The sequence below is a fragment of the Pseudonaja textilis genome, chromosome 3 (assembly GCF_049901715.1).
Source record: "Pseudonaja textilis isolate UNSWEBS1 chromosome 3, rPseTex1.2, whole genome shotgun sequence".
NCBI classification, from domain to species: Eukaryota; Metazoa; Chordata; class Lepidosauria; order Squamata; family Elapidae; genus Pseudonaja; species Pseudonaja textilis.
The window spans coordinates 52,779,273-52,791,954 of record NC_141992.1 but is presented as its reverse complement, the minus strand read 5'-3'; the positions used below and the strand labels follow the sequence as shown (position 1 = coordinate 52,791,954).

The following is a 12,682-nucleotide window of genomic DNA, read 5'->3' as shown; positions in this document are numbered from 1 at the left end:
ATGCCTGAAAGAAAAATTAAGTTATTCTTGAATAGGTTAAAAGGGTATTTTTAACTACTGATCTTCATTACCAAATATAATCTTCATTTCATATCACTGCAACAAGGGGCACAAAGAGGAAGTAGTTGCGACTTCCAGTTTGAGTTTCTTCGGCAACGGACCAAAATCCGCGATTGTGCATGGTTTCGATCCGTGCTCACTGCCGGAGAGCCCTGAACTGGCTGGATTCGGGGCTAAGCCATCCCGTAGAGGTGGTAAAGAGGGGGGGAGACCGCCAGCAGGGCCGAGGAGAGCCGCATCTCTCCTCCTCAGCTGGCTATTACTCCCTTTCCCGAAGGTGGTTGCAGCGGTGGTCAGAAATGGCCACCTCAAAGAAGAACTTGACTGGAAAAGAATGTGTAGGAGGAAGATAAGAAGAGAAAGTTTTAGTTGACCGCATTAAACTGAAAAAGCAACAACGTAAGGTACCCTGGAATTTGAACTATAAAAAACAACACTGTTCCCAAAGAAGACTTTGAAGCAGTGAAGGGGAGAGGGAAGGGAAAGGATTTGGCTTTTTTCCCCCTTCCCTTCCTTATACTGACAGCTAAGAGATTTAAGTAAGAAATTGACAAAAATCCACTTTGACATCAATAGGCATTTAAGCTGAAAATAAAATGTCAAAGGGATAACAAAGACTTTTGGATACTCAAAAACCTTTAAACGCAGGAAAGGAGAGAAAAAGAATGAAAGGGCGGGATCTGGAAAAATGGAGGAGACTGCCTGGAACTAAAAGGAACCTACAGTGAAACTTTAACAAGATTCCTAAAAGATACATTCTAACTGAAACTTTGTAGCAAAATAACAGAACCCCAGGAAGAGAAAGTGGAAAAAAGAAGCAAGAAGAAACAGCTTTGGATTATTTGGATTACTTGGTGATTTTTGGATTTTTGGCTATTGGATTTAAATGAATAAAATCAATCGGGTGGTTGTTTAAAATGTTTAAAATGGCATCACTTTTAGAAGAACTGAAAATGGAACTTAAAAAACAGAAAGAAGATGCACAAGAAGGAAGAGGTTCTTTAGGCTTCGTATTTCAATTTTTAGAAATGGAGATATGGAACGATGAGAAACAACAAGAAACGCGTGTAGAACAAGAAGATTGGGAAAAAGAAGCCATCTTTAATGATCAAGTAATTTTATGTAAGGATAAAAAAAGAAGGGGGGGGAGTGAAAAGTTTGAGATTTGAAAAACCAATAAAAAAAAGAATAGTTTGAAAAATAATTACATTAGGAAGCAACAGAAGAGAGGACCACAGAAGAGAGAATTAGAAGTAGAGAGATAAGGGGCAAAAGGGGGAGGGAGAAGAAGAGGGGGAAGAAGGAAAGGAAAAGAAGTTATAAAAGACAGAAACAAGATATAAAGAAACAGGGAAAAGGTATAAGAATTGAAAGTATAAGCCTATTTAGAGATAATGGGTGAAAATTTAATTGAAAAAGGGATTCTGCAAAGGTACATAAGATAGTATTGTTAGTACTGTTATAATTTTAGAAAATATGAAACAATGTATGATTAAAATGATGGATAAAATACTTATTGTAATGCAGTGGAATGTTTGTTAATAAATAAATGAAATAAAGTGAATGAGAGAATGAAATTAGGAAAGGATGGAAACATTTTAATTATTATTAATGATTTGAAAAAAAGAATTAATTATGGAAAGTTTATAAGTGTTCATAAGAAAGTATGATAATCAACTGAAAAGAAATGTTAAAGTTGTTAAGATTCTAACTAATATTAAGATGGAATTGAATTGGAATGGAATGAGTCTTTTATTTACTATTGTCATATATATATAATTTTTTTAAGAACATAGTGTGTATTTTAAGAATGTACCAAGCAGAATTCGATTGGAAGTTATGTACTATATTGAATGTTATAATTTTAAAGGCATAAATTGAAGTTTAAATAAGAGTTGAATGGATAAAATTAAAAGATATAAAGGTGTCATACTCCAATAACTACAGGGGAAAATCTTTTCAATGAGAAAAGATCACATGAAATTGAAACAGGACAGACAAAAGTATAAATATAATGATTGGAAAGACATTGAAACTTAGAAAAAAGATATATAATTGAATTTAGATAGATAATTAAAAATAAAGTTGGGAAAACCAAGGGAGGGGAAAAATTATGGAGAAAATATTAAAACAGTAATAGGATATGGAATAGAACACAAAGATGAATATGAAATTGAGTTTGTGTCTGTATGAAGAAGTGATAACCCGGGATCATGCTATTCTCAATATTAAAAAAAAAAAGGTGGTAGTCTCATGAGGCAGAGGGAAGTAATGGTTTGTTGTGTATTCAGTCACTGAATTCATGCACAGATAATATGCTCTTACCTAGTGCTCCCAACAGTCCATGGTAATGTTATCCTTATAGAGCTGAACAACAAATGTATGAAATTGTGAGATCTATTGTCTGGCTGTGATGGGGAAAGTAATTTAAGGTACCGTAAACATTTTAATGTAAACATTACAATACAACTGAAAGTTGTAAAAAAGAAAAGAGAAACACAATTAGAAAAAAAAACCCAATTTCCCATTAATCCATTCTTCAACAAGATTCCTGATCCAAACCTACAACCCTTCCTTTTCAAGCATTAATGGTAACTTTGGGAAATTTACATGCAATGTTGGCACACTCTAAATCTGTTTCATTGACAATATTCTCTGCATACATCATCACACTTCCTGTCCAGATCCTGGGCCAGCTTTTTTTTTTTTTTTTACTATAAGCTTTAACTGAATAGAGTCTGCACAGCAATAAGCCTGTTACCAAGGACACAGTATTGATCAGAGCGCATATTATAGTTCAACTAGCTCACAGTGACAGGAAGGCGTACTCTATAAGATCCAGGACTTTAACTAGGGCAAAGGAAATCTGCCTTTTGTAAGTGTTTTTTAAAATTATAATAAAAATATTATTTGAGATCAATAGTATGGGCCTATTTGGTAATGGTGATGGTATATGGAAGACTGTGACTTAAAATGTAAGAAGACTGAAAGGGAAGCATGAATAAAATGAAATAATTACAGGTATGGTGTGTGTCAATAAAACTAAGAGAATAGCTAAAATATAATAGATGTGATTGTCCAATCTTTTAAAAGGATGCTTGATGGAATACTGAAGTGAAAAAGACTGAGCCTAGCTATGTCTACATTAACATGGAGAACACGGGTAGTTAACCTTTTTATACCTACTGCCCCCTTTTGTATCTCTGTTAGTAGTAAAATTTTCTCTAACTGCCCATTGGTTCCACAGTAATGATGATTTATAAAGTAGGGGACAAAACCCCTACTGCCCACCATGAAAGCTGGAACGTCCACTAGTAGGCGGTAGGGCCCAGGTTGACTACCACTGATGTAGATGAAGAAGCAAATATGCTATCCAAATAAGTGCTTGCAGTCGTATTTATTCTTTCGAGCTATTTTTTTTTTGCCAGGGTTAATAACTGCTGACTTTATATTGAGTTTTCATGGCAGCAATATTAGATGTTTTTGTCTTCCAAAAGTGCTTTACACTCTGATCCTTGGAAAACATGTGGTTGCTTTAAGATGTTAAGTTTCAAACACTAATATTTATATTCTCATAAACTCCAAAACATTTTTGAAGATTCAATCAAAATGAAGCAAAGAATAAAAGGACAGAATGCTATGCCTAAGAAGTGATCACCATTCCTTGAAATACTAATGCGGATAATTCAGCAAAAAGGCTTTGGGTGACAAATAAAGCCATTTCTTATGATATAAAAAGGTTCTTTTGGTAGTCAGTTCCATGTATAATTCATACCAGGACTGCAGCAAATGTTAAAGTTCAAGTAACTGCCCAGGAAGGATTGCTTAGCTGGCAAAAAGATCCTACCTATTATGAATGCCATCTGGATCTTCTCCCCAGACCATTTAGGAGATCATGAAACTCTCTAGAAAACATGGAAATCTAACAGCACCGAGTTGACAAATTCTGTTGTAACTGAACTGGAAATACATTTATATTCCACCCTTCTAGACCTTCGTCATTCTCAGAGTGACTTAACAACAATTAATGTCAATAAAAAGAAATCTTTTATATGAAAACCCAATACAGGGGCCAATACATACACAAATAGTAAAGACTTACAAACTGAGTAGTTTGCCATTGGTTTTCTGATGGTCTCCCTTTCAAGTATTGACCATTTTCTGAGATCAGCCAAAGTTGGCTAATCATTGTCCCTAGCTGGACATGGATTCTTTTATAGGAACTAAAAACTATAGCATTATACATTAAAGTGGATTTTAATACTGGTGCTAAGAGCTTTTGACAATTATAAGAGAAGAGGGAAGTAATACAAATATTCAAATAGATTAAACCAAAATACTTTATAAGAGGTCACAGAAGGAAACTATGTTTTTCTTATATGAAATAAAAGAGCCAAACACATCCGACTCAGTAGTTTCTATGATTAGCTTTTGCAAAAGGGTACCATAAAAAAGAACCATATTGAGAAATTGTTAGCTTCTCTCATTATTAAATTTATTAATGAAGATAAAATCTTATTTATTTTGCAGAAAAAGGAAGCCCTGTGACACCCATTGTTATTCCAAGGAAATGGTTTTAGGGGACAATTGTTTCAATTATTATGCAAAAGATTTAGCTGCAATCTTTTTCTGGGTCTTACAAGAATACATTCCTGCCTCAAGGTTAATTAGCTAAGCTAGGAGGAAAAAAATCACAGCAGCATTTTACAAAGGACCTGAGATAAACGTATCTAGTACATTCTACACAGATTAAAATCAGTTAACAAATTAAATATTGCCTTATGTATGGGTACAATCCACTTCCCTGGTGCCCCCATTTGTTTGAGTTCACCCTGAATAATCTTTTCTCATCAGTTTGCACTGTATTTTATTGAATCAAACCCGCACCACGGCATTAACATTCTCCTTGGCATCACAAACACACCAAAAGCTTCAGCAGAATTTTCTGATGCCACCACACATTACTAAAACAAAGCTGAAAGAAAAATAGACTGTTGCTTTTATGGTAATAATTATGGAGAGGTCAGGAAAAGGAGCTACATTTAATTGCCAGAGAGCAAAGAGTAATAACAAGATTCCGAGTTTCCATTGCCATAAAAAAGTAGAGGCACATTTTGTTGCCTCTTCATATTTTTCATGTATCTTTTGTGAATTAAAATGGCTGACTAGATTTGATCAATGAAAAGTTACTCTTTCCACTACAATCTAAACAAAGTACGAATCTGCAACCTAACTCAATTAGAATGTTAGTTATGCAACAGATTATTATGCTATTATTTTCTTATTTACCATACTATAATTTCATGGCTTTTTTTTCCACTAAAGGAATTTTTCTTAACATCACTGCACTTATAGGATCTAATAGCGAATGCGTTTCATATATTATTTTTGAAAAAATTCTCAGTTTATCACTTTAAAACCATATTTAAAAAATAAAAATGTATTGGCCATAGGGTAAGTCAGGAAAGTTGTGATATTCAATGACTTTTAAATAATTTTTAAATAAATTTAACTCTGGTGTCACAAAAGGCTAGGCATTATTTGGTTCCTAGCTATGAATAGTTGGAGAAAAAAATATGAAACTTTCTACACATGCCATAACAGAAAGGCTTTTATATAATAATGATGGAAAAACTGACATTGCCTATTATGGAAGAATGGATGGCAAAATTGACAACTTTGATTAGAAAAAAGACACTGATTAATTTTATTGCTCACTGGAAATTTCTTTTGGACTTTTCATGAAGAAAAAAAAATGAAATTATGACATGGATTTGATGCTTGGGTAACAGAAAAATGGTGGTATGTGGCAAATTTAAAGTAAATTTATAATATCTGCTGTAAAATAAAGTTGGAAGTCATTGCTTTCTCTTTCTTTTTATTTTTTTCTGCACTTTTGGCTTTGTTTCTTCTTTCATTTTGCACTACCTGCTTTTTCCTACTTCACTTACTAGTTTGCTAGTTTATATTTCTTTATTTGAAATTTTTAATAAAGTTATTCATAAAAGGAAATTGTTCCTAAGTTAATTTACATTTGTAATATATTCCCAGTAGAAAGGGCCTAGTTCATTAAACATAAAATTCAGTCAGGTTGATAACTTAGTGAATCTATGGCAAAGTATTCTGCAGAGTTTCTATTGCCTCTATCTCTTTTGTGTCTAACCAAAATAAAGGAAAAAGGAGAACAATAAGCATATTATATATCTCATCAGCCATCTTGCAACTAATGGCCATGATTCTCCATATACTTACTCTTAAAAGGGCTGTTTTGAATTAAATATGCCATATACCCCTGATGGTAAAAATATGATGTAATAATGATGATTGATTAGAGTATTCTTACAAAAGCCATAAATGTTAAAAAGCTTTTCAGTAAGTGAAGTTCAGGATTTCTGTAATTTTAAATGTTTAGCTTTTCAAAATGGAAAATACTTTTGAGTGGTAAAAGAAAAATTGAGATTATGACTCTACCAGTAGATTCAATGGTAATTTCCACACTAGTGGCTTAGATCAGGTGTCTTCAAACTTGACAGCTTTAAGACTTGTGACCTTCAACTCCCAGAATTCCTCCTCCAGTCATGTTAGCTCAGGAATTCTGGGAGTTGAAGTCCACAAGTCTTAAACTTGCCAAGTTTGAAGATCCTTGACTTAGAGCATCATGTAGTCTTCATTGACATGATCTAAAGCCTTCCTCCTATTTTTGCCAAAACAATGGTTAGATGGCTCAAGAAGATCCTATATAGTAAATTGCAATATAAGAAATATTTCTTGAACTGATGTATTTCATTCTTGCTTATCCCCAATCCAATAAAATTGTTCATTTTGTTTATGATGGGAACACACAGATTAAGTAATTATTTTAAGGGGTCATAGTACTACAAATTTTGAGAACCTCTGTTCTAAGCCATTCTTGGCAAGAACTTGGCTGCAAATCATAATTAACATTGTGGGTAAGGTAGAAAGTTAAACTATAAACTGAAACTATGGTAATAATAAAGGTTAACTAATTGTTAACTTCCTCTTCCTGCCAGCAGACAATAGAGTGGCTATAGAGAATTACTGTTTCGGCAGCAGAACCTCTTTTGCTCTGATTATTTTTTATCCCTTCAGGTGAATGGAAGATTCTATTAAGAAACAGAAGACTGTGGGAAGCATGAGCTGATTCCAAGCACAGTGGAGGTACTGACTCCATAATCAGAAAAACTAGAAATTACTGGTACCAGCCAGTGCAAAGGTGGCTGGGATACCAGCCAAGTAGATCTGCAAATTGCTGATGACATGTTTCCCAGTGTTTTAACTGAACTCTCATCAACTATCAAAGAACCTGCCTTCTACTAAGGTAGAATAGACCCACTTTTCCAGAGGTCTTGTATGTTTGCATCCATTTGCCACTACAGTTATCAGTTAAAAATTTTAAGAACTTAAAACTGCATAATACTGATTACAACCCTGCTGTAAAGTAATGAATGAAATCTGACTAGGGCTGCAGCAGTATGGTATCACTGGAGAAACTACTTTATCCTAAGCTCTAATCAAAACACTACAGTCAAATAATGAGAGAGCTAATTGCTCCAAAATCTTATTATTTTTTTTGGCTCCTAAGCTTAATCCTCTGAGATATCTCATTTTGCCAAGATACTTAGATCCTTTGCCTCACTGTACATTAAGTAGGATCTGTTAGGCCTCCCTTCTTTTCTGCTTTCTCTAAGGAACTCTGCCAATTTAGAAAAAAATTTTTTTTGCCCAACTGGGTCTATTTTGCATATCACTCGCACTATGACTGAGAAATATTTATCTGAGAAATGCACCATTAGTAATCCCTTACAGGTATGCATGTCCTCTAACTATCCAGAGTTATAAAAAGGGCTACCATTTCTTTATCTTAGGCATGAAAAGCCTTAGTAATAGCAGCTAAGCTAATGCCGGAACAACATTTTGCTAGTCGTTGTTTCAAAGAGTCTCATTTATAGCATTCTGAAATTAATTGCATGTCAAGTTACTCTTATTTGTATTCCTATATTCATCAGAATATTTTTAAAATCATATATATGAATGTAAATCCTGTATTTCATGGATACTAAATTCCCACTATGTACAATGAAGATTGTAAATAAAATTGACATGTGTAGTGTAGTGGATATGGTATTAGGCTGAATGAAGAAAAACTTGTTCAAAACCATTGGGCAACTTTGGGTAAGTCAGTTTCTTTCAGCATAACCTACCTGTCCAGGTGAAAAGGGAAGGAGTGTGATGTACACTATTTCAAGCTCTTGAAGGGTGAGTGAGATATAAGTCCATCAAACAAATACATAAATAAAATACAATTGTATTTTCAGTTCTCACAGAAAGCATTTTTGATCATGAACTTTCTAGAGGAAAAAAATCTTAGAACAGAATAATATATTGTTTGTTTTACAAACCATGCGTGTATATATGTATGTATGCATGTAGTTATGTATGAAATAAACCTGGTCAATTTGGAAAGCGAAAACTTCAAGAAATATATACTATACAATCAATAGATGAGCTAAACAGGAATCTTATTATTTTGAAATCCAGAAATTTAGGATATATGACCAGTAGATATATACCTGTATACTTTGTGTGCCAAAAGTTCCAAGTAATATAATGAATTTAAGAAGATCCATAATTACAAAAAAAAAATGACCAACTATCACAGTTTACACAAGGGCTCATTTATTACTGTAATATATCAAGAGAATCTTAGCCCACTGAACTAATTAAGCTTATGTATATTTCTAACAGGTTAAGTGGCCCTGAACTTTTTTTTTTGTTTAGTTCCCAAAAGTCATGAACATTAGTTTTTATTCAAACCTGTAGCCACAGAAATCACTAAGATTTATCGATCTGAAGTTGGAGAAAGCATTCTGAACCTCTGACTGAAAACTGCAACACTGAAAACTTTCTCCTGCTGCACCATTAAATTCTGAAAGCAACAATTCCTGATGTCATGAACTAGGAAACAGTGGGCCAGAAAGGACTTTGGGCTTCCTGAATATTAAACATTCTTGGTCTTCAATCATATACCCAAGTCCAGTAATTCTATAGAATGGTTCTGGAGGTAATTAAAAAAAATCTTTTCCAGCTGTTGGCAAGAAATTGGAGTTAGGGGCCTCTTCTACAACTGCATCTTATTGTAAATAAATCCTACTGGTTTTAAAAAGGCTTACTGTCTGATAAAAATGTGAAAAGATAATGTAACAAAATTTATCAGTATAGCTACAACACAAAACATATGCAAGCAAGAGGCATTTATGCTGACAGCATTCTCTATGCTCCATTATTTTTTCTGAGACAGATGCTAGCACAAGATTGGATTATATGTTTCCTCCATAATCTGAGCTCTCAGGGATGTAGTCCAGATATCTCTTTGCATGTTACACCTCAAACATTAAATGTAGTTTTTGGAAATAAAGTTATTATGGGATTCCATTAGTTTTAAAATTCTAGTTTTGCATAAGAAAAGCCTCAAGCATGAGAAAGTTCTCTTTCTAAAATCAGAACCACAACTTTTCATCTTAAGGTTACAAAAATCATTTTTGTGATATAAGGTTCAAAATTTTGTCAGACCAAAGCAAATTATTAGTTAAATAAATACTCTGTATGTTAACTCTTTTGAATTTTAATGCAATAAAGATACTGTGGACATTAAAACGTTCCATTTTCAATCGTAAGATCATTCCATTAAATTTCACCATAATCATGCTTTAAAAAAGAAAATAAAACTTTAGATGAAACTTTTCCAAATAGATATTCTTGTACAGTATTCCAGTTTTGAGCGGCAAATTGTACTGAAAATGTAGATAAGTGCAGAACGTAAAGATAAATACATTTCTCATATCTTGGAAATGTGAATTAAATTTATTTGCTTACAGATATAGTTTACAGAAATAACAGATATCTATAGCATAATTCCTAATTCTTAAGAATTTAATTTGACAATGTTGACGGAAAAAAAATCTCTCTTTTTCCAGTATTTAAGGTTTTGGAAGGATTTGTTGATTTAGTTTTACATTCTGGTTCATAGAGCATTTCAATTAAAACATCTTTGGATATAGCTTCTTCAGTTGCTGTCAACCTTTGAATTTACTACCTGAAAGCTGCACAAAGGGATCAGGAGTATTTGTAAGAGGCAAACAGAACTTTCCAAATAAAGTAAATGAAATAATTTTAATGAGTTCAACTGTGCTTCAGTATCACTCCATTTAGCCTGCTGCCTCTGAAGTTTTTGCTCTATGCTCTATTCAAGTATAAATTCAGTCATGCACTATGGATCTAGAGGGGACTCAATGTTTGGCTCAGATTGAATTCCCAAGCAATTCTAAACGGAGAACTTAATTGTGCATTATTCAAGAGGTGACAAGAGCAGCTTCACTAAAAGCAATAGCTGCAAAGAGAAGGTGAGTTTTTTTAAAAATCTCTAAAGTAAACAGGAGTACAAATTAAGTTCCATTTAAGTTGCGCAAAGAATATGTGTGCAACTTTTCAGAGCAAGCTCTGGACCAGCACATTTAAGGAAGAGTTAGGCTCTACAAAGGATAATAGAAGACTGTGTGCATTAATCCTGCGCTATTGATTTGTGGTTAAGATATCAGGCTAGAAACTGGAACCACAAATTCAAGTTCTACCCTAGACACAAAAGCCAGCTAGGTGACCTTGGGCTAGTCACTTTCTCTCAGCCCTGGGGAAAAGACAATGGCAAACCACTTCTGATAAACCTTGCCAAGAAAACTGCAGGGTTTTTTTTTTTCCAGGCAATCTCAGAGAATAGGACATGATATAGGGGGCATGCATAAGCACACCAATGTGCCTACCGTTCCTGACCTATTGTTTCTTTTTATTTTTCTTATTTCATGCATTCATAACTATGTTTATCATACCTGTTATCTTATAATCGCTTGACAAAATAAAAAATAAAATGATCCAAGGGAAGGAGGGGAAAAAAAACAACAACCCTGCAATGATGTAACAGGAAAATACTTGGGGTTTCCCATACAAAAGATGCAGCCTGGCCTAAGCACCCAAACTGTGAAAGACCCATTGTCACAAAGGATGTTTCCAAACTCCAGAACTGTAGTAGGGTCTGAATACTGTCTGATTATGGGAAAGGTGAACGTTTAATCTGGCAGAAAGGGCAGCCCGTTTGAATCTCGGCCCTGCCGCTGCTTCTGGCTAGAAAGTGGTGTGCGGGCAGTATCATACTCCAGGCACCGAGTTCCAATTTAGTATTCTGCCTAACAGCAGGGTTTTCCGTGGGCAGGGAAGGAGCCAGGATAAATGCCTTAACACAGCTGCGGTACCTAGTCCCGCCTGGGCCTGACAGGCTGAACACCCCGAGGCGCTTTCAGCAGTTTGCAGGAGTCCGAAGCTCCCCTAACCTTGAGCCCCACCGCCTGCCCAGCTCCAGAGTCCCGTCCTCTTTTCTCCTGCCTGGAGGGGGTTTTCCTCTCCTCTCCTCCCCTCTCCCTCCCCTCTCGATTGGTGCGCCTGCCACGGTCCCTTCCCTTTCCGCCTCGTGGAATCGGTTTACGGGACCAGGTCTCAGCCCCAGCCACCACCACCCTCCCGTCCCCGGGACAAATCCAAGGGTCGGAAGAGCTCCTCGGGGCATGTGCAGAGGGCTGAGCCAGCCGCGCGCCCCAGTCCCATCCCAGGAGGTCAAGAGGAAGGAGTTTCCCCATTGAAAGGGCATGACTTTCAGGGGACGCCAGTCCCGGCCGGCACTTCACTTCTCCTTTCCAGGCCCGGGTGGAATCCGATTCCGGCCCCCGCCCCTTCCCCGAGCGCCCCACCACCACCACCACCACCACCACCTCCCCGAGTTTACTGCATGTCCCCCGGCGGCCCGCACCTTCTTGGGCGCCTTGGTGACCGTGGACATGAAGGAGTATTTCTCCGCGTCCTCCATCTCCTTGGCTTGCTTCAGCTCGTCCCCTGCGGCAGCGTCTGGCACGGAAGACATGCTGGAGGAAAGCGGGCAAGGGAAACGGGGAGTAGGGGTGGGGGCGGCGATCGCCCAGGCCGAAGAACCGGACGGGGGACGTGCTTCGCCGCCGGCTTCCCCTTCAAGGGCTCCGCCACCTCCTTCCCCGAGCGCCGAGTCTGCAGGCGCCGCGCTCCGGCAAAAGGGGCGGGGCCAGGCCAGCACCTGCGTCAGCACGCACCCGCGGAATCCGGCCCGCTCGCGCGCGAGGCTTCGGGCACGAGAGGCCGTAACGCAAGGGCTCGGCGCCGAGTCTCTGCAGCGCCTCCTGGCGGAACTTGCGCTCCTCGCACCTCTCGGGAGACCTCGAGGTCCTTTTGTTTCGCCGTACCGGGGAAAAAAAGAAGAAAAAAAAAGCGACAAAAGTGCCCGACATCCAGATCCAGAAATACTTTTAACAAGGCAAAATCGAAGAACGCGGGCAAAAAAGTCCAAATAAAATGTGGCGAAAAGCTGGGGTGGTGTCTTTTCTCTTAGTGAAAGATAGCGGGTGCGTAGGCTCAGTGGGAGACATTGATCCATTGTTTTTGCTGCAAGAGCCTAGAATAATTACCGTTCTGAATAATTATTAGGCCTTTTTTTTTCGTTCGTTTCTCAGTTGTTTCTGTATATATAATA

General features: G+C 36.9%; 1 protein-coding gene across 1 annotated transcript in view; it reads right to left on the bottom strand.

Moving 5' to 3' along the window:
• Positions 1 to 12,318, bottom strand: part of AHCYL1 (adenosylhomocysteinase like 1) — a 44,465-nt gene extending 32,147 nt beyond the window's left edge. Inside the window, exon 1 of the mRNA XM_026706959.2 lies at positions 11,933 to 12,318. Coding sequence (XP_026562744.1) covers positions 11,933 to 12,043 — 111 coding nt within the window. The 5' untranslated portion in view covers positions 12,044 to 12,318. The remainder of the gene's footprint in view (positions 1 to 11,932) is intronic.
• Between the last annotated feature and the right edge of the window lie 364 nt (positions 12,319 to 12,682).